The sequence below is a fragment of the Zasmidium cellare genome (assembly GCF_010093935.1).
Source record: "Zasmidium cellare ATCC 36951 unplaced genomic scaffold M409scaffold_14, whole genome shotgun sequence".
NCBI classification, from domain to species: Eukaryota; Fungi; Ascomycota; class Dothideomycetes; order Mycosphaerellales; family Mycosphaerellaceae; genus Zasmidium; species Zasmidium cellare.
In genome coordinates, this window is record NW_022986958.1 from 587,506 (window position 1) to 612,291 (window position 24,786).

Consider the following 24,786-nt stretch of genomic DNA (forward strand, 5'->3'; position numbering starts at 1 on the left):
AGAAGATACGAATACCTGATACTATATTTTGAATCACAAGCCAACTTCAAACTATCTTCTTAGCTAAACAATAAGTAAAAAGAAAGACCCCGAGACGGTGCAGCAGGATGCAACCAGCCACCCGGGAGAAGGGGACTTTCTCCAAACTCCAAAGGTACCCCTCCCCTCGTCCCGCAGATCGCATATAGATCGACAGCACATGAGTACATCATCTATCTACCACTACACATATGCATTTTCCAGATCTGACCCAAGAACATGTCCTTAATCTTCACAAACAATGACTGCTAAAGTGAACGGTGTCACGCCCAATGAGCAGTCTTCTCTCGTCAAACCCCTCTACGGCATCCCCAACGACCGCGGCGGCACAACCTGGCAAGACGAATGCCCCTCCTACCTCCAACGACCCGTCGAACAACCCGGCTATGCCATAATCACCCGCTACCAAGGAAAACGCAGCGAAGACAAAACAAACGACTTCAAACTCTACCTCTCTTCCATCAGCATCCAGAGTCCGTCGCTCAAACAGTTGATCCGGGACGTCTTGGGGAATTATCCTGGCGAGAATCTCGATGCGGAGGATTTGTCTTTCGATTCGCCGTTTCATCCGTTTTTCCATCAGTGGGCGGGGTTACTTGCGGCGAAGGATGCGGTGGAGAAAGGAAGGGAGAGGGAGGAAGTCGAGGCGCTGATGGAGATTTTGAGGGAGGAGTTTGAGGAGGCGTTAAGGGATGCGAGGAATCTCACTCGGAATGGGAATATCACCTTCCGGCTGCTGTGGACGTTGTTTCCGCCGGGATGTCCTGTGTTGGGGGAGGTGAATGGGGTGAAGCATTGCTTTCTGGTCGAAGGGTACAAGTATCTCTGGGCGGAGCAACCGCCTGCGCTGTCGGTGGGGATTTTGCATTTGGATTTTGATGGGGAGAGGTGTGGGTGGCAGAAGACGTCGAGTTTCATTCCGTCTTTTGCTGGGAGTACGAAGATTGCCGGGTTGGCTGTTAAACCGTTGCAGTTCTGCGAAGGGGCGTTTGATACGCTGGATGCTTTGTCGAAGAGAGGTGAGGCTGCTGTGGAGTTGCTGAGGCAGGCGCCGGTCTACAGGCAGTACGATGGGCGTGTGGCTCTGCACATCAGTGGCGATTATGACTTTGAGCAGGTCGAAAATTTTGTCGAGGAGAGGGTGATGATCGAGCCGAAGGTGCACTCGCAGCAGGCTAGTCGATACAGTCCCAGAGTGTTCACGATACCGCACAAGCTGGAATTTTTGTTGTCGAGAGATGCGGAGACGAACGTCGCGAAGTCGCGGACCAGTCAACATGCTGTAGCCTTGCTGGACAATCTCAATGGCCATCCTGTCCTGGGTAACAGAGAGGCGAAGCTACGCCGGCCCTCGTCCACTATCGTCGAGCAGCCCTTGTTGAAGGCTCACTCGTGGACGGCAGACCTCCTTGGCATTCGGCCTGAAGCATTTTGCAGATCCGTAGTCCGGGGATATCTTTTAGGATCCAAGTCTTGGGCGGAGTTTGAGGTCGACAACATTCTCCCAATCGATTGGAACGACAAAGCATTCGACTCCCTCGTGATCCCGCCAGCACGCAAGCGGCTTCTCGAAGCTCTTGTGAGACAGCAGAAGGGCCTCAAGAAGTCGATGGATGATGTTGTTCGTGGCAAGGGACAAGGTCTGATAATGTTGTTGGCAGGTCCGCCAGGCACTGGCAAGACGCTGACAGCGGAGTCCATCTCAGATCACCTGCGGCTACCACTCTATGCTATCAGCGCTAGTGAGCTTGGAGACAACGCCGCAAATATCGAGCAGTCGTTTTCGCAGGTCCTCAGGCTTGCAGCTTCGTGGGAAGCCGTGTTGTTGCTGGACGAGGCGGATGCGTTCCTGGAGAAGAGGGCGTCGCAGGATACTCCAGGTGCCCGTGAGAGGAATAAGCGGGTCGCTGGTAAGTTGTGCCTATCCGCCCGTTGCACTGTCAAGACGCATGACTGACCTTATCTTCGAAGCCTTTCTTCGTATCCTGGAATACTACCGCGGGATCCTCATTTTCACCACCAATCGAGCCGTCAATTTCGACGACGCATTCTACTCGCGAATACACCTTACGTTGACCTTCAAGCCACTCGACCAGACCTCCCGCGAAGATATCTGGAGGAACTTTCTACATGGATCGGATGTTTCAGAATCCGATATCTCGAAGTTCGCCTCAGAGCAGTTGAATGGACGGCAGATCAAGAACATCGTGAAGATGGCCAGGTTGTTGGCGGAGGATAGTGATGGATCCACAGTCGGTGCTGAACATGTCAGAGATGTGCTCAGTGTGGCGAGAGAAGACTTTGAGATTAGATGACATCAGCGAATGCGACGTAGCACCTTAGAACAAACTTGTCTATAGAAGTCCTAGAGGGTTGAATATCAGGGTTATAGGACGCAGCCGACCGCATGAACATCACGAAGGTTTTGATGTAGGGTGCGAAGATACGTGCCGCATTAAGCTCTCGAGATGACAGGCGATGAAACAATGTGCTTGATGGCATGTGAAGAAGATGTGAGTGAAGGAAAGGAGACAGGCGGCGAAGGCGGGAGTGCTCGGCTAACCTTCCTCGATGCACTGCTTTGGAGCTCTTGCTGCGTAACAACGTCCGCCTGCTCTCCATCTCCGACACAAACACCTGCATCGCCGACATCCACCAACTCATCCATCACATCCCGCCGACAGTCGACAAGAGCGTACCTCGAAGACCTGGCCAGCCTCTAATCTCACCACCTATCACCCAACATGTCGACGCTCGAGGATCTCGATGACCTGGAGCGCGATGGAAAGAAGGAGGAGAACAACGACGGCGACAAGGATGGCAAGAAGTCGGACCAGAATGGCGATGCTGAGATGAACGACGCAGATGCTGAGGATAAGAAGAAGGAAGAAGAGGAAGAGCTCATCGACATGGAGGTCCTCAACTCATCCACACGCGACATCGTAGCTCGGCGGCGGTTAATCGAGAACGACACACGCATCATGAAGAGCGAGTTCCAGCGGTTGACGCACGAGAAGCAGAGCATGATCGAGAAGATCAAGGATAATGTGGACAAGATTGATAACAACAGGTACGGAATAGAACGAGCGGTGACCGCTGTGGCGGGAAGCTGATGAGTGATACAGACAACTACCATACCTCGTCGGCAATGTCGTCGAGATATTAGATCTGGACGTTACCGCCGAAGCTGCTGAGGAGGGAGCTAATATCGATCTCGATGCGACGCGTGTGGGCAAATCGGCCGTTATCAAGACGTCCACCCGGCAGACCATCTTCCTACCGCTGATCGGTCTTGTCGACCATGAGAAGCTGAAGCCTGGTGACCTTATTGGTGTCAACAAGGATTCATATCTCATTCTCGACACTCTGCCAGCCGAGTATGATAGCCGAGTCAAGGCAATGGAGGTTGACGAGAAGCCAACGGAGAAGTATACGGATGTCGGTGGTCTGGACAAGCAGATTGAGGAGCTGGTCGAGGCGGTCGTGTGGCCGATGAAGGAGGCCGAGCGATTCAAGAAGATTGGCATCAAGGCACCCAAGGGTAAGAAGCTACGCTCACTTTACTGATCTATCACGCTAACGTCATGTCCAGGCGCTCTGATGTACGGTCCTCCAGGAACCGGAAAAACACTCCTTGCCCGAGCCTGCGCCGCACAAACCGAAGCTACCTTCCTCAAACTCGCCGGTCCTCAACTCGTACAGATGTTCATCGGTGACGGTGCCAAGCTCGTCCGTGACTGCTTCGCTCTGGCGAAAGAGAAAGCGCCTTCAATCATCTTCATCGACGAGCTGGATGCCGTTGGTACAAAGCGTTTCGACAGCGACAAGAGCGGAGACAGAGAAGTGCAGCGAACCATGCTGGAGCTTCTCAACCAGCTTGACGGTTTTGCATCAGACGAGCGAATCAAGGTGCTTGCTGCTACGAACAGAGTCGATGTGCTCGATCCGGCTCTTCTGCGATCAGGACGATTGGACAGGAAGATTGAGTTCCCTCTCCCCAATGAGGAAGCAAGAGCACAGATTCTACGAATTCACAGCAGAAAGATGACCGTGGACGAGGGTGTCAACTGGCCTGAGTTGGCGAGAAGTACTGATGAGTTCGGTGGTGCGCAGCTAAAGGCTGTGTGTGTCGAGGCGGGTATGATTGCGCTGAGGAGTGGGCAGAGCAAGATCAGTCACGAGCACTACGTGGACGCCATTTCGGAGGTGCAGGCGAAGAAGAAGGTGAGATCAAATCTCGATTTGACCAAACGGGACCAGCTAACGATGTGCTTCAGGACACTGTCAACTTCTATGCATAGACGTCCTACGTCGGTGCACGCATCATGGCATTTCTGCATAGCTTCGAGACGGCTCCATAGACCAAGTGTAAAATATCATATCACGCATGAACCAACCAAGCATACTGTATCTCCTGCATCTCACTGGACTGCCCTTATGTGGTCTCACACCACATCAGACTCCTCGTCACACGAACCAGAGGTGTGCCCGAAACACGAAAATACTCTGAAACTAGCTCAGCTTTCGTCGACAGATCTCCGGGCCAAGCAGACGCTCTCAAAGAAAGCCCCGGCATGTAACTGGGCGTCTAACCTAGTATATGGGCTTGGCAGTCTCTATCCCGCCCGGTATAGGAATCACAGTAGTACTAACCAGTAGCTCCTTGCTTGCATCCATTCGTATTGGTCTTGGGAAAGTCAGCGCTACCAATGGACTTGCTTGGCTTGGTCTCAATTGTAGTATATCTGGACTTCACGTCCTCACCTTTCTCACTCTGCACTCTCGATCAGTCTACAAAATGCTCTCGTCTACTCTCCTCGCCGTGCTTGGTGCCTCTCTAGCTCAAGCAACAACACCATGGCCAGCGAACGTGCCTCAGCCAGCCGTCACATACTGCACCAGCACGCTCACGGTGCCCTATTCAACACCCTGCACGCCGCAATGCGTCACGACCGTTACCAAGACGGCCGAAACGACGAGTTTGGACTGTGCTGGTTGCAGGTACTTGGCGACTTCGACGTCGCCGCCTGAGGATGGGCTTGGTTGTCCGGTGAGTTAGTCGAGGACGGATGGAAAGGGGTGCGTTGCTGATGTGGTGCTGCGTAGATTGCGGCGTGTGCGGCGCCGATTCCGACGTTTTGGGAGAATGTCAATACGACTACGAGTACGGTCTGTCATGAGACGACGCCGTGGCCGGGGGCGGGGCCGAGTAAGAAGTAGACGGGGTGGGTGAGTGCTCTCGGGCATTGAAGCTGTTGACGAGGAGCGATGACTGATGTGGGCAGCATGGACGAGCAACTCAAACTCGAGAGCAACATTGAAAACTTTCTGTTCACGTCAGTCAATATATTCTTACAAGCATCACCGCTTCGGCAAAGCCGTGACCGCCTCCTCTCCAAACCCATCATCGTCGTACTCCACCACAAACTGCTTCATGATCTTCCCGCTCGGACTCGCCAGCTGTTCCTGGCTGCTACTCCGACTCCTGCTGGTCTTGCCCACTGTCTCGCCGCGATTCCCCGTGATCGTCGTGATTGTATGGCCGTGTCCGGGCGCGAACTCGTCGAGGCGATGGGAAGGGGTCATGCGGCTTCGTGAGTGCGGTTGGCCGCCGGAGGGGCGGTATTTGCGGTTGCTGCTGCTGCCGACGCCGAGGCGGTCGAAGGCCATGCGGATTAGGGGGCGGAGGGTTGCGAGGCAGCCGGCTGTTATGCCCACGCCGACTTCGACAGTGGTCCAGATTGCTACGCCGACGGTGTTGTCTATGGGGATGTTGGGTTAGTCTTGTGAGGTGTGGTTGCTGGTGAGGAAGAACTTACAGAGGAAATCTCCATTCCAACCATCGAAACTCTCGGAAAGGGATCCAATGTATGGTAATCGTACAATCGTCGCCGTCGACCCTATCGCCGCAAACGATAGGATGATAGCCACGAGACGCTTCTGCCTCGTGGACATCTGCAGACCCCTAACGATGAAGATAGGAAGCAACCCAAGCGTCCAGTCCGCGACAACATTCAGCGCCGAAATCCCATACGTCAACCCAATGACAATGTCCGGGTTGATGCAGTTCTTATGGCTCGGGTCGAGATCCCACCAATTGCTTATCGGCCAGCATTGGAAGACGATGACGAAGAAGAAAGCCCCGCCGAAGACCGCGGCGAAGAGCATGACCAGCCGGATGATCCAGATGTGCAATTTTTGGCCAGCGACGCGCAGGAGAAAGAGCCCGACGGAGATTTTGAGAAGGCAGGTCGAGAGGGTGTAGAAGATTTCGCAGAAGTACCAGAACTGGCGAGATGTTCGTCAGTAGCTTGTTCGAGATCATGATTGTATAGGGCTGACATACCGCAAGTGCCCTCTCCGCCCGCCAAGGTATCAGATCTGAAAGGTGCTCGCCAGTGCCGTATATCACTCCTCCGAGTTGTGCGATCAAGTATCCCGTGAAGAAGACCTGTGTTGCCAACATCGTCCAGTCATCGGATCCAAAGGCTCGCAGCATGCCGGCTCTGACTAGGATGCGCAGGCCTACGGAGAGCCAGGAGAGGATGAAGAAGGTGATGTTGACCGCGAGGGTCGCTGTTCTTCCGACGGTCATCTTGCAGTCGATTTCGAGGGGTTAGAACGTCTAGGTAGAGAGGAAGTTTGCATCCACGGCGTAGCTCTCGACGAGCCTTCGTAGGCCCACGCCTTGGAGTAGAGACAGCAGGATCGGTCCAGGGAGAGGAAGTCGAGGAAGCTGTGAGGTCCAGGAGTCTCTCTCGAACGAAAAGCACTCCAGAAGGTCCACCGCGGGTCCCGTACCACCCCAGCTCTACTAGGAGACGAATGCAGAGAAAGACAGGGAAGCGATGGAGATGTCTAGCAGGGGTCGAAAGGGCAATGTGCAGTAAAATAGCAAGACGAAAGAAAAGAGACCCCTCTCACCACGATTAGAGAACTCCTCTCTCGTTCGAGCCCAGCCCAAAAATTTCGTTCCACTGCCCAAACACAGCAGTTCGCCTACATACATACCCGCAACAAACCCCAATATGGCACCATGCCGGGCAGCACGGCACCTCGTTCTGGAATTGCACCTCGTCCCCCATACATACCGCGCACCAAAAGAGCAACGGACGACTGGTCGAAAGCAGTCTCGCTGCCGGGACGCCCTCGGCAAGTGGATGTGTCGACGATGCAGGTCATGAGTTGGGTGCTTAAGCGAAGCACATGGCGTGTTAGAGAAGGGAGGATTGAGTTTGTTAGTGGGCGAACGCACGTGCCGGGTGGATCTCGTCGCAACGGCAGGCACGCGAGCGACGATTCTAGCGTCGAAGTGTGTTTTTGGATAGAGGCATATGAGCGAGGTGTGAGGTACTTTTTGGGATGCTTTGTTCCATTTCTTGGGTTTGTATATCATTGATACAATCGAATTGCTATGTTTTTCTTCCGTGGTAAGAGACCAAAAATGCAAGTCATGATACTGCCGCGAAGCCACCGCTACACGCTCCAACGCTCCACATCCTCCCAAGATCTCAAATATTCAGCCAAGTCAGAATATCCACCCACAAGATGTTAGCATCTTCGAATGTTCATGAGTCGTGATGCCAAGTTCCAGTACATCTAGGAGAGGCTTGACCGGATGAAGTTCGAAGAGTAATTGGGACGTGCCGAGGAGTGCAGCTGTTTCTGTCGCCCCTACTTCGGCCGGACGACTCAGGCGTGGGATGGCTTCTCTCGACTGGAGCGCCGTGACTTCTGTCCATCTCAACACTCTTCAGAGCAGGGAGATTTTCTCTCTGATGTTGAATTTGAGGGGCGGATACGATTGAGGCGGCCGCCTTTGGGGATGCTGCTCGTCGGATGGTCTGCTCTAGTCCGTTGACATTGTCCTGTACAATGTCCGTTGTCGTTGGCGAAAAGCGTCTTGACTGCTCACGCTTTTAAATTTGTGCTTGTTGCATCCAGGTGCACTACTCTCATCGATAGGCGTTGGATTTCGACGTAGCCGTCTTTTCCTTGGGGGACCCCACAAGAAAGCTGTAAATCGGCGCTGCGGACTGCAGAACGACCTTTCCATCGGCCTCGGACTTCCACACGTGTGGGTGACCACCACTTCGACAGCCGTGATTCTCAAAGACCTGTACTTCTTCACTGGCAAAGGTCGAGTTCCAACTCAAACAGTACGCGGGGGCATCGAGGGCCACACATCCGTTCGAGACAAACTTGTCCTTCCAGATCATGGAGTCGATGATATCGTTGTTGCATCCAGGACCTTCGGGACCAGATGTTGCGGAGATGACATATTGAGGTGTCTGATCGACGTTCGCCGGTTGTTGAGTGAAGGGATATGCGGTAGAGCTTGATGCGAAGATGGAGAGGGCCAGGTAAGCAACGCTCGCAGTAACAGACGACGGCATGTTGACTCGATGTTAGACGAAACAGTCGAAACGTTCGAAGAGACTCGTGAGTGAACAGGATGGGGCTGCAATAATAATACCAACCACGAACGCAACGTCAGGCATGACCTCACGTCTTATGCATCACGGCAGAACAAGGTTCCCGGCGCTGACACGACATCTGATCTGACGGAACAGTCATCCTACAAAAGATCCATACGGATGCCTGATGCGTAGTACGACAAAATGGTCTGTCTCAGTTGGTTCAGCTGGCGCGGGCTGTGCAGCAAAAGCGCTGTGAGCGAGAGTTGCGAGCGAATCCGCTGACATCCGCGCTTCCTACTCGTATAGTCGACAGGCTTTCCAGTCGCAATCGTATCACCGACTGGCTCGAAAGGAAGCGCCTGACGACATGGGGAATGAAAAACGAGCTACGGCGGTGGACCGAAGTGCGCACCTGTGGTGTAAATTAGGTGCGACCGTAGGCATCAGTGAAGTCGAACGCCAAGCGGTATCAGGAACTGCTTGCGCCTCAGGCCAAGCAATTGCACGTCCTTCGGGAGTTTCTTACGCCGTAGGAACCGTGGGATCTCCTTTGCATAGCCACGGTCGAAATGGTCCGGTCTTTTCTTCAGGCTTGCTTCTCGTGTGCGATGCTCGCTCGTCTCGCGTTGGATACTTATATAGAGTACGACCTGTGCGCTGGCTATGCTGTGAAGACCAACTGCCGTTACGAGGACAGAAGTGACAGGAGTTAACTGCTTTCTGCAAAATCAGCTTGGCAGAGGCACGCTGCCGTCTGGGCGGTCGGTCATCGTGACCTTTCGCGCTTTCGAGTCCTCCAGCTGTCGTGACACGATACCGCCTCAATGACACAAGCATGGCTGTTGGTGGAGCTGAAGGAGCCTTGCGTGAAGCGGAACACAGGATTCTCAGGTGGTCCGCGGACGCGGAGCTCGGAAACGCGATGAGATCCGTGCAAAGGCGGTGGACGCCATGTGCGTGAGTGTTGCTGAAGTCTGTAACCTCAGTTTCACATTTGTCGCAGGGTGTCCAGCCCATCAATAATGATTAGACTATGTGATGATGAGAAGGAGGAAGGTGGAAGATAGAGCTGATCAGGGCAGCGTCAACGGTCGTGGTCCGTGCTCCCAACCTCATCCTCAGGCCATCACCGTTCACGTGCCCACTCAAGAAGAGCACTTGGAGACAGCACAAATTTGGAGAATGATACTTTTGTATTCTATTTACATATGAGCGGGACAGGATCGTATTCTTCGTTAACGACAGTCATCACTGGCCAATTCATTCAACCCATTGTCTTTCTTCCAAGCGTTTACTCACTCCCCTCATGGTGTCCAGCACGTTAGTTCGTCAGCTCAATGGTCGCTGGACCGGCAACAGTGTTCGACGTCACCTCCTGTGCCGTCGTCGAGTTGTTACCCGATGTAAGAGCCCCGACAGCAAAACCGTTGATGATGTTGGTGTCTGCAGGGAAGTCGGCATCGAACGTCAAGATCAGTCGCTTCGAATTCATCTTTACGTTCTTGATTGGCTCGAAGAATGGCTTGTTCTGCCCGGAGATATAGGCGAGGTAGAGATCTTTTGAGTCCCAGTTGACTTTCGAGATGAACTTGTAGTTATTGCCGGTCTTGGGGTTGAGGTTGACTTGGTAGTTGAGGGTTTGATCGACAGGGTCGATGTTCTTGTTCTGGACAGACAAGGGGAAGTAGACAGGGAGATTGATGTTGTTCTTGTCAGTTCCTGGCTTGATGAAGTTCTGTTCCAGCAGCGCAAAGAGGAACTCGCGCGTGGACGCCGTATAGGCTGGCATGGCTCCAGGGATTCGGCTGTGCTTGCCATTTACAAGCATCTCGCTGCGAAGGAAGCCGCTTTGTTGACCTTCTTGGGCGATGAGTGAATCCAGTTGGGCAGCCAGACCACTGTCCCCTGCGGCGATGGCTTGATTGATCACACCTTGCGAGGTGCCTAGGACATTGTCTCCGAGTATGTTCGCCGTTGTAAGACAATCTTGGTATGTGTCGGTCTTGAGCTGATACTGAGATGGCTGGACTTCTGGCTGTCCATTGGCCTGTAGGCCACCTTGTCCGATGAGGGTGTGTACCTCTTCTTGTTGATAGAAGGCATCGAAAGTAGCGATCACGAATTGACGATGCTCCTCGTTGACGAAGTTCTCCGGACCAAATGTGCCATTCTTGAGTTTCCTATACCCCAAGTCAGTATAAACTAGAATGTAGGGCACAAAGCATCAAGCTCACAATAGGCATATTTGATATAAGGAAACCTCGGCTAGCTCATTTGTTGCAATGAGCTGCAGGCTCTTGAATGTGTCTGCATGGAACTTGGGGATAGGTGTGTTTGGCAACGTCCCATGAGCTCCCCGGAAGATTTTCTGCAGTTGGTCATTGTTCGGATTGGGGAAGCCATCGTTGATAGGAAACTGGTTCTGGTTGGGAGCAGCAGCAGGGGCAGGCAATGCTGTGGCCAGCGATGCACTGAGGAGCAATGTGAAAAGATCAGAGGAATACATTGGGGCTGTTCTGATGCACCAAGAAAAGTGTCTGAGAGGTAAATAAATATCAAGTGGCCAATGTCATCCAGGCAAGGCACCCTTGTCTGAAGAGACAACCACGTGTCAGCCATGCTGGCATCTCTTGCTTTATATTCTTTTCCGGTGGTCAGAGTTCAGAGTGGTGAGCTCCGTGGATCGCGTCTGCTCCGCGTACAGCGCATTCTGAAGGATCGTAGAATGTGTTAGCGATCATGTCAAGACATCTCACCTCAGCCGCCTCATGGCTTAGATGGATGATCTAGTTGAAGGTAGCGGCCTGATTGAAGTAACACATGGGCGCATGGATGGAGGAGCAGGCGAAGAATGATTCAATCCATTGAACAAGGAGCGCGGGAGGCACAAGGTACAGCCAACTCATTGGCGAGGTGAGTGACGATGGATGTGTGAGGATTCGTTCGAGGATTCGTGTATGCTGCCTGTTCCTGAGTGTGGATGTAGAATGCAAGGGCATGGCTGCGACGCTGACATTGCGCGGTAGCGACTGTCGAGTCTGGAAGTCACTGGTGAACCCAATGGCCTGAAGAGCTACACCCAAAGTCCTATGAGGAAGTTGGGGCGCGAATACAGCTCATGCAGCTCTCGCAGGATGGCTGACGAAGCAGGCGAAAGAGTATAATCATTCTTGGACCATGGTGTGAGACGGCAGGTAGGGCTGTCTCTGTCTCACTGCCGCTGAGTTGCAGTCTGCGGCGCACTGTGGTCCTCGAGTCTGGGGCATGACATGACTGAAGACAAAGTCGCAGATGATCAAAGAGGCTTCTCGTTGAGGTCGATCGTGAAGGCTGGATTCGCAGGAGCCTGTTTTCGCCATTCTAGGTTGTGTCTACGAGTGGCGGCGATGGAAGATTTGGTGCCTGCATGATCCTTTACTCCTAGATGTCACGGTCGCTGTCCCGGGAAAAGCAGTATCGTGGGTGATGTTGTGGCATCGAAGTTGCCCAGGAATTGAAGTCGAAGGAAAATGCTGACCTGACTGCGACGGTATACCTAATGCGTAGTAATCCGATCACCTGACTGTTGTTGTTGTGCTGGCCCGAGCGCTCCCTCCAACCCCTTTCCCACGCTTTTCACAATCCTGGTCCATATTCCTCACCACCTCACCTCTCATACTTTCCGCCAGCCGCTCGCCATTCCACACCAGCGCCCAACAGAAACACAATCCATCACGAAGCCAGTATACCTTGGTGACATTAGCCGATGGCTGGATTCCTGCTGCCCAGAATTCTCAACGGCCGAGTTTAGGACGTTTCATGCCTGTCAATGGCTGAGGCATCACTTTTGGTCCGCAAAACTTCCCGTTTAACCTTCTACGCTCCCGGTATCACCTGGGGAAAGTCGGCACATCCTTTGTCACAAAAGCTACTACAAAGTCGTCTTTGAGGAGCAAATCGCCGGCGGTGCTCATCACGGTGGCGTTCGATAATCCTCAGTCTCGATCCCGAGTACGCGGAGTCGATGCTCTAGACCTGTAGTGGCATCAGCTTTGGTTCAAATGACATGCTATGAGTGACACCAAGTCCTGTTTGTCCTCCAGACCATTATTGCAGCTCCACGAAAAGCACGCAGAGAACCCGGATTGTGGTCTTGGGCTTCCACGAGAGGCCAGGAAACGGCGGCCTGTCGAACTCTCGTCCAGTGTTTCACCAGACATAGCCATCACAGGAAAACCTCCCTCTTCTTCAACGCCGCGTGAGCAGCGCACCAGAGGCACCTGATCAGCGTCCCAGCATTGGCGGCTCGGTACTACGAAGCCATATCACACTTTGCTCTAGTTCGTTCCCCGGACTGCATGCAAGGTTGATCAGTGTGGGCGTTGCTGCCGCTGCAGCGTGAAGCTGTCCAAGCCACGGGTAGATAAATGGTCCCGACGGCATCTTTGTTTTTGTCTACCCTTGCAGACGCCGGCTTCTGCAACAGGGAACAGTGTCCTATTTGCTGACTTTTAACCAAGATGTCAACATTGTAGTGAGCTCGACGGCGGTCTTGACAACCTTTCCTCCGCTGTCCACCGTTATGGCCGTTCAACAGTGCCCAAGAAATTCAACGACCTTGGCAAACTTCACACTTCTTTGCAACATGAAACCTCACGTGAAGTTGATAACTATTGTTTCATAGCAACGCCAGCAACGTCCCACGAACGGCTTTTTGCATAGTGTTGTGGGGATGCGGCATCAACGTTAGACCCGGCCCTGAAGATCTGTTCCCTTCTGGACTGACGCCATTTGGATCAATGTCGATCACTCTGGAGCAAGGACCTCCGGCCTAGCATGTCCGAACGGTCATCACAGCATCGTTCACAACATCACAGCACACGATCAAGGAATAGTGCCTCCAGGACCTTGTTCAACGGCTTGTCGATCGGTCTCCAGAAACCCAAAAGACATGGTTCTTTGCAAGCATTGGGACGAGCAGTTGTGATGCTGAGGATAGTGCCAAAGACAAAAGAGATGTGGCCATTGTGCCATCACAGGGAGCGTGCTAGGGAAATAGCATATATTCCAGCGACGAGGAGTGCTGGTTTCGTCTCGTTGCGATTTCTCCATTCGTTCGACTTTCTACCTTTCGTTGCTGCATGCACGTCTGGTCCGGCACCAGGCTTTGACGTCCCGGATCTCTGGAAGACACAACCCGCCTGCGTTCCCCAGCCACACACTGTTCGAGCATCCGTCATACGTACATACGGCATCACTGCGTTCCGAGCCTCAGGCAGGGACAGCGACAAACCACTCCACAATAAAAGTTGAGGGGGTGCTGAACACGCAGCCACATCGGGGTTCGACGTATCTGTTGTATAGGTCGAATTCGCCATGGTGTCTGGCGGCCACACTTCAGGCGCCGCGGTTGTGGCTGTCGTTGTCACCTTCACTGTAATCGGTGTCGTTTTGACCGTGGCAAGACTGTACACTCGCAAGCTGCTTGTACACAATGCCGGCATTGACGATGTCTTTATAGTCGTTGGAGTGGTAAGCATTTACATGTCAAGCAGACAGTAGCTGAGGCAGGCTGACACACGGTGTAGATTCTTTCGATCCTTGTAACGGTCACGATGTGCGAGCAGGTGCAATACGGAGTCGGTCGACATTACTCTTCGCTCAATGACAATGACAAGGTCATGTCTCTACGCTGTAAGTTGCTGCCGGTCGGCGAAGCCTGAGTTGTCGATGAATCTCTCTCAACAACTGTACTGATTCGACTCCTACAGGGTTCTGGGCGAGCGTTTTCCTTTACTACAGTAGCCTTTGGGCTGTCAAGATGTCTATCTTGTTCCAGTATCTTCGGATCCTACCAGAGGCTGGCTTCTATCGCAGAGCATGCTACGCTCTGATGGCCTTCCTAACGGCCTGGACAGCTTGGGCGTTCTTTAGTGCAGTGTTTGCGTGCACTCCAATCAATTCATTTTGGGATATGAGCGTAAAGGGAACTTGTCTCGATCGCCTTGCCGTGTGGTGAGTTTCCCAGATACATTGCGATGAGACTGTAACAAGGCACTGACGCTCACGAGGTTTGCCAACGCTGCCTTCAACATAATCACTGACATTGGCACCACGATCCTCCCCTTACCAATCCTCAACACCCTCCGCATCCCCAAAAAGCAAAAGTACCTTCTCATGGTTGTGTTTGGCTTGGGTGGCATCACATGTGTGATTTCGATCCTTCGCTTGCAGTCGCTCTACGTTATTTCCAAGTCGACAGATGTCAGCTGGGACAATCCGATGGCGGCTATCTGGAGTAGTATGGAGGTCAATGTGGGAATCATTTGCTCGGTAAGTAACCTTCTGATGAATTCGGGGTTGCCTCGCTGACGAACGTAGTGTATTCCCACACTCAAGGGGCTTCTCACTCGCATGTTCCCCAGCCTGGCTATTGGGGAAAGCTACTTCGGCACTCGAAGTGAGTTCATCGGGCCATCCGTCGAGAGTCGTCCCGATGCTGTTGACTTCAACAAGCTGGGACACCAAGTCCCCATCGACGACGTAGAGAAAGCAGCACAAGCAACCCCCGAAGTCTACGAATTGGGCAATGCCAGCACGCGCGATCTTTCCGTGCCAAAGCGACAGAGCTCGATGTTACCACCACCCGCAAGTCGGGAGACTCTGACAATACCACCCCAAGCAACCCAGGCTCTGCAGAACTGGCTGGGCAAGGAGATTGGCCATATTCGTACTGATACGATCGAAACTGCAGATACGATTGAAACGATTGAGACGACTTCGTCGAAGGATGATATGACGAGCTGTGATAGCGCCAGTACGATGGGCCTGTGCAAGGCTGATGCTCGAAGAGAGAGCTCTTGACGGCAGGAGGACGCCCGTCCACGACACTCGCTAGTGTTTCATGTGTTTAACAATTAGATACCCAAGACCAGTCATTCGTTCGCCTCAGTAGTATCGTCTGTCTGCAGACAGTGGCAAAGTCAAGAATCTGGACTTTGACGTTCGAAGCTGGCATGTGACCTGGCGATGTTGGTTCACACCAACCGCGAGGGCCCAGATGCCCGGCAATCCTCCCGAGACGCAGGGTTCTCCGCACGAGCCTCGCACGGCCGTTGATGAGGTGAATGTCTCGAGAGTCATCCTCCCTCCTCTCTTCTACAACATATCACAAGTCTTGAAAGAATATTGCAGCGAATTCTCCTTTTCGAGTCAGGCTGTTTCTAGTCATTGATAATAATAAGTCATCTACTGAGCCACACTGCAGCTTGTATCGCGGGCTGCCTCGAGCTTACTGCCTGGACCGGTCAAGTGACCCACCTTGTGGCTACAACTCTATAAGGCTCCTTCTTCCTGCAACATTACCACAGCTAAAAAATCAAGAACTATGGACGACACACTCGAGAGATACGACAGCGCCGTCGAACTGCCCTTCGAAAATAACAAGCCAGAAGAAGAAGCAATGACAACATCTCCACCCCCACAAGCTCCCCACGAGGAGGAGCGGAGTCCCGGATCCATAACTACATCTGAACAAGAACCACAGCAGCCCAATCGACCAAACCAGCCTTCAAGACTCCTCTCTCTCCCACCAGAACTGCAACTCCTCATCTGGGAGTCCACCGTAATCTCGCCGGAACCTCTCCACCTAAACTGCCCCTGCGACAGCAGCTACGGCGGTTGGACCGACGAGTACTACACCGACCAAGCGTCCTGGGAAGCCGGCGAAAAGGAACCCCCCTGGCAACCCTCCCTGACCCGCGTATGCCGCTCAATCCGCGCCGACGCCCTACCGATCTTCTACAAGTACAACCGCTTCCAAGCCGGGTACTGCTACGAAACCGACACGGAGATTGTGGTCGATTGGTTGAAGGTGATTGGGGAGGAGAATCGGAAACTGATGAGGGGGTTCTACTTTTGGGACGCGAATTGTAGGCATGATGCGAATTGCCCGAAGGATTTGAAGAGGGTGCAGAGGAGTGAAGTTGTGAGGGGGATGTGTGGGGTTTTGGAGAGTGAGTATGGGGAGGAGTATTGTAAGCATGCGGTGAGATTTGGGGTGAAGGGGGAGGATGAGGAGTTGGAGGGCTTAGAGGGGTTGTTTGAGAGTATCTAGAAAAGCGACACTGTAGCTACTGCAAGATTACAAGGACGGCGATGCTGGCCTACTTCAAGAGCCGAAGCCACCAGGAGATAAGGAACTTGATCTCGACAGGAATGAGCCCATCGATTCAGACGAGCCAGATGACGAGGACCCCTATCGGCTGGACTTCATGAACTATGGACTAATTACAACAATGTGGACACGGGAGAAAGTTGAAACGACAGTTCGGAGAAAATCCTCGAGATTGGAAAGCTATTTCAGGATCGCCTTGTTCTCTCAACAAGGCTGGAAATATCGCTCGCTATCAACGCCAACACGCAAATGGGAAACCAAAAACCGCCATCGCCAAAGGAAAAGAAGCACTCACCTGTACTCCCTCTAAGGCAAATACGGATCACAAACCTTCCCCCCCACAAAATCAATCATCGGATACGCCTTCTGCAGTCCCTCGTTCGCCTTGGTCTGCTTCATATTCGTCTTCCACGACAGCACAGTCTGGCCGGAGCCATCATCCTTGCACTTGAAATTCGTCGCGAGCTCGACCTTGGATTTGAGCGCGGCTTTGACGTAGTCGCAGCCGGCGCCGTTGTGGAAAGGACGGCCGATATTGACGGTGTAGGCGCCTGAGTAGATTTTGTAGGTGAGGGCGCAGGTTGCGGTGTTCGGGGCGAGAGAGGGTTGTGGGGAGGGGGTGGGTGCCGCCAGGGCACTGGATGCTAGGAGGGCGGCGGTGGTGAGGGCGGTGAAACGCATGGTGGGTTGGGTTGGTGTGGGTTGGTTTGTTTGTTGGGTCCGAGAGGTTGTTGAGTTTGAGCGGTTGGACGTGCGTTTTGAGTAGGACTCGGAAGGTATAATGCGGTATTTCTTTCGGGGACTTGCGTGTACTTATGTTGAGGGGTGGTGCAAAGACGGAGTGAAGAAAGAACTCGACAATGGCCTTCTTTCAAACAACTCACAAACCTTGTCTTTGGTCTAGTGACAAAGGTCTCTTTGAGCAACGTACAATGATCTTCATTCTCATGAAGGACCGGCTTCCAACAAAGCTTCGACGTCCGTCGCACAAGTCCTCTTTGTTAAGTGACCCCAGTCCTTGTCATAGCCTCGTTAGTCGCCTAGCGACGGGGAAGATAGTAAAGCGTCAATGAGCCATAGAGTCTCAGCCTTACCTTCACCCCAAAGACCCTCACGGCAGTCGCGAAAACACCTGCAACAACTTCGGATAACTCGGCGTCCCCAGTCCTACAACATATCAATCAGTACCATATCAAAGCACAAAAAATCTCCAGCATCGTGACATACCAGTAACCGGATCCCAACCAGGCACAGCCTGGAACCCGGTACTCCCACAATTAGGATTAGATCCATTGACGACATCGTTCAAAGCCCATGTATTCTCATATCTAGCAGCAACCATGTCAGCACCATTCTCAATCAAATCACTGTAGGCCGTACTCACAACGTCGGATTAACAAACCCCACGCTCCCCTTCCCAGCCGCCGTCCGCTCCTGGTTGATCAGCGTAATCACACTCGCCCACTCCGGCGACGCCAGAGACGTGCCAAACCAATGCCCCAGCGTCAAGTTGTTGTACGCCACGAAGCGTGCTCCGTTCGCGGACACGTCTGGCAGACCGCGGCCGGCACGGTTGTACACGCCGCCGTTGGCGCCGATGTTCTGTCCTTGAGGGCCGGAGGTGTAGGAGGGGAGACCGGGGTCGTGGGCGGAGAAGTAGGTCGATATGGCGGATTTTTGGTAGGAGGGGACGGGGAAGTAGTTTGAGAAGCCTGGTGATGGGGTTAGCGGAGCGGAGCAGATTGTTGTTGGTGGACTTTACCTCCTGCACTGTTGAAGGTGGATGAGATCTCGTAGGCTTGCATGGCGGACTCCCTATCTCTCACGGTCTGGTTCGGGTAGAGTCTCGTAGCCCCGACTGACAGCACATATGGGCATGTCGGGTATTGAGGGTTGAAGACGTTCTGGGCGTCTCCGAGGCATCCAGAATCACTGTCGTCTCCTGGGAAGCTACCGACGCCGTAGTCGCCAGAGGCGTACATGATGGTGACGCCCTGAGGATTCTTAGCCCACCTGTCTCAAGTGCATGTCATGAACGGAAATACTCACCTGCAGTCCAAGCTTCATATACTCATTGCACTGCCGTCTAGTGTAGTTCCAAGGGAAATCATACTCGGCTTCGCCATAGCTGACACTTATAACCCGTGTTGGTTTGTACGTCCCACACATAACCGGTCCCTTATACCCTCCTGGTGCAGGGTCGGGATACACACTATCATAAGGTGAAGTGTTTCCAGTGATTCCATAAGCGGTGTACGAGCAATACGACCCATCCAATGCATCGAGGAAGTTATTAAAGCCATCCACAAGGCCATTGTTCTGGTCGTCGACTTGGTACAGCGTGACGGTCTGAGGATAGACCAGAGAGAAAGCGATGTCCATGTCGATGTCTGACTCGCCGGTGTTGTATTCGCTGCCAGGGGCCACGGGGGCTTGGCCGCCGTCGACTGAGTTCAGAATTGGATGTGTGCCTTGTGGGACGTTTGAGGCGTAGTGTTGGAAGAAGAGATTGAGGTCTTCCTGGGAGTAGGTGTCGCCGCTCTCGTAGAGGCCTAGGCTGTTGACGTTGTCGCTTTTCGTGGCCTGTGGGTTTGAGTGTTAGATTGGACCAGGAGACAGTATGTTAGACTTGACTACTTACCTCGGGAATGCCATAGAGCGCCCTCAAACACGTCGGCGTCACATTCGCAGAACAGCCCTGTAGTTCCGAAGGCAAATCGCCAGCACCAGGTGGCAAATGCCATGGCTGATGAGGAGGCTGCCACTTGTGAGGCCCAGGGGGTCGAAAGTCGGGCCCTCGATGATGTGGCCAATCCCTCTTGACTCGCGACTTGATCATGTTCGATGAGAGTGCAATCCCTGGCGTGATGTAGTCGATGTGCTTGGCGATGTGCTCGGGGAGATGGTAGTCGTCACAGCCAACCTTGACGCTTTCGCTTTGGCTGCCTTTCTTCTCGTACTCGAAGTACTCCGTCTTGAACATCTGCTCCGCTTTGGCAGCAGATACGTTCAACGCGAGCCAGCCCTTGTTCTCGTAGTGCAAAATGCCAGAGGGATCGATACCAGAACTCATCAACCAGGCCTTGACATCTTCAGCAGCCTGCAAAGTATCAGTCCCCTTCCCCTTGCTTCAAGCACATACAACTCACCTCCTCAGCAGGAGCAAAAAAATCATGCACCTCTTCCGCACTCCAATGCCTCCCATACCTCTCCGACGCCGGATGACTGACTTGCATAAGCAACCCATACCCATCCTCCAAATTCCTCTGCGTCAACCCAATCTTCACCGGCAGAATCGCATCAGGATGCACCCTCTCGCCCCGTTGCCAGCGGCGAGGCGTTGTAGACCTCTTCTCATGCAAAACATGCCGTGTGCTCTCCGTCGGCACTGCATCCGCCAGCAACAAAAGCGACGCCACGACCAACCAACAAGTAAACTCCTTCATCTCGTCCTTTTCAAACCGTTGAAAGACAAGACACACCAAGCTCCACCAAGGGGAGGCTTGTTTGCTTTAAGCCATTCACACATCTCGACAAGAAACGCGCTACCTCAAGCAGATCAACAGGAACGGAAGGTGACCACAAGAGCCAAAGAGGAGACTACCCAACTGCCCAGCCAGGGCAGAGTGGCATTGGCCGATCTCATGAGTCGTGATGACACTTATCAGCGCGCGTAGATCGCATCCAGGAACGATGGCCGGAAGCGGAAGGAGACATGTCGTCAAGATGGGGGGAGAGTTTTTATCTAAGCCCAAGCGATGTTTAGCGTGGCCGTGGGAAGCGATGGTTCAAAAGTAGATGACCCGCAACTATCTCCGCAATGAGCGGTGGGGCTGGACTCGGTTGGTGTACGATTGCGATAGTACATGTATTGTGTTCCGTCATCAGGGTGAGGTGATAGATGCGGCATTCACACGCAGTAGGTTCACATGTCCAGCCTTACCTTGTGCCTGATCCGGTAAGATGTTCACCAACAGCTCATCGCCGTAGGATGTTCGGAAAGCCGCCGACATTATCTACGAGGCCAGTGCCACTCACTGTTGTTGGAGTGTACGCCTGGGGACCACATCAGGCCTCTTCGCCAACGACATGAAGGCCCGACTTACCTCCAGCCTCCTCCTCCTCCTCCTCCTCCTCGATCTTCCTCTCCGAGCGTCCGCCAGCGCGACCCACTCGATGAGAAAAGAACGACCAAAAGCCGCAAAGGCACCTCAAACGCAAGGAACATCCGCAAAAGCAGAAGATCCCTCACTCAGCACCGTGTTTTCAAAGATCTAGAATCAGATCTGTTTGTTCAATCATCACACCAGAAGTGTGAGATTTCAGGCATTCCCCACAAAGATCTCATAGATCTTGATGCTCGTCTCATGAGGCGAGATCGAGTCCAGTCGTAAGAGCCCCCAAGTTTCCCTTCCGTCAACGCTCGGGCGCTGAGTGTGTCGGTAGCTGGTTTGTCAGTGTATCCTGGTCGTTCGTTTCCGTTCGGCTCGAGTCTGTGTGTGAGTGCATGTGAGGATGAAAAGTAGGGGAAAGCAAAAACATAAGCTAGTGACAATGGACCAACGGCGCCGTCCAAGAGGCGAGGCAGAGAGCCAGGCCAGCTGCCACAAGAGCAGCGGACACACCAAGGCATGTCGCCGAGACTGCGCGGCACCGTCGTCCTAAAAGAAAAGCAGGTTATCTAATCGTACAAGGGTATCATCTGCATGCAAGCAGAAAAAAGCAGACTGAAGAAGCCCACGTTACCGGTCATTGGTCTCATCCCATCGGTTCGCTCGCGTCGTCAATCATGGCACATCGTGTTAGAGGGTGTCGTGGCGCTTCTTCGCCCGCTTATCCCTCTCTTCCTTTGCCATCGCCTTTCTTTCTGTTTCAGTGTCGGGTTTCTTTTTCTTGTCTTTCTTCTTCTTCACCTGTGGTGCTTGAGAATCTCCTAGCGTGGCGTTCCCAAGCTTCTTCCTCTCCCTCCGTTCCTTCTTCTTTTGTGCTTTCGATTTCTTCGTCGGTTCCTCGTGCGTACTGCTGGATCGAGGTCAGCCGGTGGCGGCGTCGTCGATTGTCGAGCGGAATGAACTCACTTCAGAAGGTTCTTGCCCTTCTTGTTCTTTTTCGCCTTCTTCGACTGCTTTCTTTGAATTGCGTTAGCCCTCGTTCAGGGTGAGAGCCGTCCTCTTATTGCCATGATAAAAACGCTTCAAAACAGGTGGGGTTTCATTTGGTATGAGCGCAGGGGTAGTGGGAGGACATGGGGGTGCGGGAGGGATGGTTGCAGTGTTGGGGGAGGGAAACCCAGAGCATTGCTGGTAGGGTAAAGGGGTGCATACGGTGGAAGGACATGCCCTGGTTGCAAGCCTGGTGCCAGCTGAAGTGGTCGGGCTGGAAGCGGAAGATGCTGTTGGGCCTGCGGTGGATGATATGGTACTGGTGGTTGTTGGTAGCCGTGAGCATTGGAAAGTGCGTAGTAGTGTCCCTCACGCGATGGTGGAGGCACCTGCTGTGCGTATGTAACCCATCCGTGTTGAGTGGGCGGCGCTGCTGGATACATGGTCGGATTCGGGCGTGGAGGAGGGGATGGCCGGTTGATTGTAGAATAGGTACGGTGAACGCGATCCAGGATGTCACGCTGTTCCTCTGCGGATAGGAGAAAATGTTAGCCATGATTCTGTATGCGTGCGCAGCCGTTTGACTCACCGAAGGACGTGTAATTGCCGGCCAGAATGCAGCCCAGTATGCTGGAAGTCTCTGCCTTGCCAAGGCGAATCTTGGTCATTTGCTCCTGAATGGCGTGAAGTGCTTCTCGGAAGTATTGAAAGACATCCCGGACCCTTCGAGAGCCACCGGAAATGTCGTTGTCGGGCCTGTTGGGATCGATGATGGTCAAGCCCATTACGTTGATCTTGGCCTGGATAGCACGTCGGTCCTTCTTGTTGAACAATCCAGGAGGATTCATCTTGATACCCGTATGCTCCAGGTTGAACTTGTTGCCATAGAGATCGAAAAAATCTCTCAACAGCATGCCATACTGTGAAGCCATGTCCTCAGACTGGCGTTGGTTGGCTGGCATCAATTGCAGCATACTCACTACCAAACAGATGATCGTGAAACCGCCAAGGCCACCGCCGAAGACTTCGTTGAGGCCACGCATCGCGAGAAATTGCTTGATGATTACCACGAGGAACGGCATCTCGGGATACTGCTCCTTCCATCTCAAGAAGGTGTCGATGGCACGGAGGCCGGAGTCGTTCTCGAAGGAGATGTCGACCTTGATGCTAGTTCTGTCGTCAATGAATTTGATGATTGGCACTTTGGCTCTCGTGACCACAGTCACAGTACCGCTCTTCGCAATACCTTGGTCCACGAGGTATCTGCTCAGACGGTGCATGTCACCGCCCGACCGACAAAAGGCTGGCGGTCCACCGTCCATGTAGGATCGAGAAACGGCAACCAAGTCCATGTCAGCGGTGGGGAGGTACAGACCAGAGGCGAATGAGCCAAACGACTTGATCCTCACGTCATGCTGGTAGGCTCGATCCCAGTCGCGCACGGCATACTCGATGCGGTCGATGATGTCTCTGCGCACGTCTTCTTCGTATTGAAGCGGGCGGACGTACTGGTAAAAGTCGATGATTTCGAGATGCAGCCTACTTCAAAATCAGTTAGTCTTTGACCACGTAACGGGAGCGTTGAACATGTACTTACTGCAAGCCAGTGCTGGATGTGAAGTTCTCGTCAGTCTTGTGCCAAGGAAGTGAGGTGGTGCTGTTTGGATCCGCCACCCATTCGTCGACAATGTCTCCACAACGGTCCGACTGCTCCTCGACGCGCTTGCGCTTCTTTCCATCTTTCTTCGATCCAGTAAGCTTCTCTGCGACCTCGCGATCGGTGGGCTTCCACGGCTTGCCGGATGCGCTCGCTGCACCATCTTCCTTGTCCATGTCTTCATCTTTGTCCACTTCGTCACCGAAGTCAAAAGATATGAAGTCAACGTTCTCTTTGATGGCGTTGGTGGCATCGCTGTGGCTCGACGCATCCACCTTGGCCTTGCGAATGGTTTGGACAATGTCCTTCTTCGGCTGGAGGCCCAGATCGGTAGGTGGTAAGACGCTGTAAGGGTCAGGGTTGGACCACTTCGGACGTGCAGGTTCTGCCTCATCATCGACCTTGACACGCTTGCGTGCTTGGCCGTGTTCTCCGTCTTCTTCGCTGGTGTCATCGCTGTCGCTGGTATCGTCTTCATCTTCACTGTCTGACGTCTTCTCCACATAGCGGTGCTGGCCGTCGGTGTTCATGCCGACGAGCTGCTCTGGGGTGGTCTCGCGGTCTTTTCGGCTCAAGAGTTCGCGTGCGTGGGCCGGCTTTGGTATGCGGCGATATGGTGCACCGCCTTGCTGACGTCCGCCTCTGCCGCGGTCGCGATTCTTATTCGCGCCGAATCGGTTGGGCCGCTGGGCACGTGGTGGTGGCTGCTGAGCAGGGAAATGAGGGGCCGCGGGGCCTGATGGTGGGTTGAAGGAGAAGCGCTCTTGTGGGCGGTGTTGCGGGGGGCGGTAGGTGTCGGCGGCGCCACGGAAGGTGTAACCATTGTTGTCGTTGTAGCCGCCACCGCCACGGTCGCGTGGAGGAGGTGGGCGGTACGAGTCGCCCATGGTGAATCGCTTTTTCTGGTCAAGGTGCGTCTCTGGGGGGTGAATGGAGGCGGGTGAGAGTGACGTTGTTGTTAAGATCGTGCAAGGCACGACTCGATGCTGTTGCAGATGCGCCCAAACGCCGTCGAAAGCACACGGAAGCCGCCCGGTAAAGAGTGACGAGAAATGAGGTGCGCGAGGGAGGAAGTCGAAGTCGTCGAGGAGAAATGCAAGTCGCAAGCACGGACGCACGTCAGTCGCTACTGCAGCCAATCGTCGCTCGATAAAGTCGGCCATTGTCTGTCACGTGCTCTGCCATTAAGGTGAGGCCGGCAACGGATGGGCACACATTGAAGTCGAGTCTGACCTGCATGCATTTCGCTGCCTTCAATCCGACCTCACTTGCTGGTGGCATGTACATCGACGACAGACATGGCTGATCAGCTCATCACTTCACCATGGAGTCACCAACGCCGAGCCGCAAGAGCAGCTTTGCACGCAGGGCGCATTCGCGATGTACAAGCCAATGCAGATAAGTACCATCTCG

General features: G+C 53.5%; 11 protein-coding genes across 11 annotated transcripts; 5 read left to right on the forward strand and 6 right to left on the reverse strand.

Annotated features, from left to right (window-relative positions):
- Positions 1-280: 280 nt before the first annotated feature.
- On the forward strand, positions 281-2,354 carry M409DRAFT_22024 (uncharacterized protein; the record flags this gene model as incomplete). Its single annotated transcript, XM_033806148.1, has 2 exons — positions 281-1,949; positions 2,011-2,354. The coding sequence occupies 2 exons, from the start codon at positions 281-283 to the stop codon at positions 2,352-2,354; spliced, it is 2,013 nt and encodes a 670-aa protein (XP_033668765.1).
- A 429-nt stretch (positions 2,355-2,783) lies between these two features.
- M409DRAFT_22025 (uncharacterized protein) lies at positions 2,784-4,340 on the forward strand (the record flags this gene model as incomplete). Its single annotated transcript, XM_033806149.1, has 4 exons — positions 2,784-3,109; positions 3,165-3,580; positions 3,632-4,263; positions 4,317-4,340. The coding sequence occupies 4 exons, from the start codon at positions 2,784-2,786 to the stop codon at positions 4,338-4,340; spliced, it is 1,398 nt and encodes a 465-aa protein (XP_033668766.1).
- Positions 4,341-4,837: 497 nt separating this feature from the next.
- Positions 4,838-5,259, forward strand: M409DRAFT_22026 (uncharacterized protein; the record flags this gene model as incomplete). Its single annotated transcript, XM_033806150.1, has 2 exons — positions 4,838-5,089; positions 5,146-5,259. 2 exons carry the CDS (start codon positions 4,838-4,840, stop codon positions 5,257-5,259), a joined length of 366 nt encoding a protein of 121 aa, XP_033668767.1.
- Positions 5,260-5,400: 141 nt separating this feature from the next.
- Positions 5,401-6,634, reverse strand: M409DRAFT_53830 (uncharacterized protein; the record flags this gene model as incomplete). The annotated part of the gene is made up of 3 exons (XM_033812480.1): positions 5,401-5,801; positions 5,859-6,327; positions 6,386-6,634. The coding sequence occupies 3 exons, from the start codon at positions 6,632-6,634 to the stop codon at positions 5,401-5,403; spliced, it is 1,119 nt and encodes a 372-aa protein (XP_033668768.1).
- A 1,360-nt stretch (positions 6,635-7,994) lies between these two features.
- M409DRAFT_22028 (uncharacterized protein) lies at positions 7,995-8,435 on the reverse strand (the record flags this gene model as incomplete). Its single annotated transcript, XM_033806151.1, has 1 exon — positions 7,995-8,435. The coding sequence occupies one exon, from the start codon at positions 8,433-8,435 to the stop codon at positions 7,995-7,997; it is 441 nt and encodes a 146-aa protein (XP_033668769.1).
- A 1,345-nt stretch (positions 8,436-9,780) lies between these two features.
- On the reverse strand, positions 9,781-10,965 carry M409DRAFT_22029 (uncharacterized protein; the record flags this gene model as incomplete). Its single annotated transcript, XM_033806152.1, has 2 exons — positions 9,781-10,639; positions 10,694-10,965. The coding sequence occupies 2 exons, from the start codon at positions 10,963-10,965 to the stop codon at positions 9,781-9,783; spliced, it is 1,131 nt and encodes a 376-aa protein (XP_033668770.1).
- Positions 10,966-13,814: 2,849 nt separating this feature from the next.
- M409DRAFT_65944 (uncharacterized protein) lies at positions 13,815-15,672 on the forward strand (the record flags this gene model as incomplete). Its single annotated transcript, XM_033816727.1, has 6 exons — positions 13,815-13,970; positions 14,027-14,132; positions 14,210-14,453; positions 14,510-14,771; positions 14,820-14,867; positions 15,655-15,672. The coding sequence occupies 6 exons, from the start codon at positions 13,815-13,817 to the stop codon at positions 15,670-15,672; spliced, it is 834 nt and encodes a 277-aa protein (XP_033668771.1).
- A 153-nt stretch (positions 15,673-15,825) lies between these two features.
- Positions 15,826-16,554, forward strand: M409DRAFT_22031 (uncharacterized protein; the record flags this gene model as incomplete). The annotated part of the gene is made up of 1 exon (XM_033806153.1): positions 15,826-16,554. The coding sequence occupies one exon, from the start codon at positions 15,826-15,828 to the stop codon at positions 16,552-16,554; it is 729 nt and encodes a 242-aa protein (XP_033668772.1).
- A 366-nt stretch (positions 16,555-16,920) lies between these two features.
- Positions 16,921-17,295, reverse strand: M409DRAFT_22032 (uncharacterized protein; the record flags this gene model as incomplete). Its single annotated transcript, XM_033806154.1, has 1 exon — positions 16,921-17,295. The coding sequence occupies one exon, from the start codon at positions 17,293-17,295 to the stop codon at positions 16,921-16,923; it is 375 nt and encodes a 124-aa protein (XP_033668773.1).
- A 430-nt stretch (positions 17,296-17,725) lies between these two features.
- On the reverse strand, positions 17,726-20,143 carry M409DRAFT_65946 (uncharacterized protein; the record flags this gene model as incomplete). The annotated part of the gene is made up of 8 exons (XM_033816728.1): positions 17,726-17,781; positions 17,842-17,942; positions 17,999-18,326; positions 18,377-18,608; positions 18,664-19,197; positions 19,256-19,714; positions 19,764-20,002; positions 20,077-20,143. The coding sequence occupies 8 exons, from the start codon at positions 20,141-20,143 to the stop codon at positions 17,726-17,728; spliced, it is 2,016 nt and encodes a 671-aa protein (XP_033668774.1).
- Positions 20,144-21,416: 1,273 nt separating this feature from the next.
- On the reverse strand, positions 21,417-24,260 carry M409DRAFT_53836 (uncharacterized protein; the record flags this gene model as incomplete). The annotated part of the gene is made up of 5 exons (XM_033812481.1): positions 21,417-21,636; positions 21,693-21,743; positions 21,939-22,245; positions 22,306-23,255; positions 23,314-24,260. The coding sequence occupies 5 exons, from the start codon at positions 24,258-24,260 to the stop codon at positions 21,417-21,419; spliced, it is 2,475 nt and encodes an 824-aa protein (XP_033668775.1).
- Between the last annotated feature and the right edge of the window lie 526 nt (positions 24,261-24,786).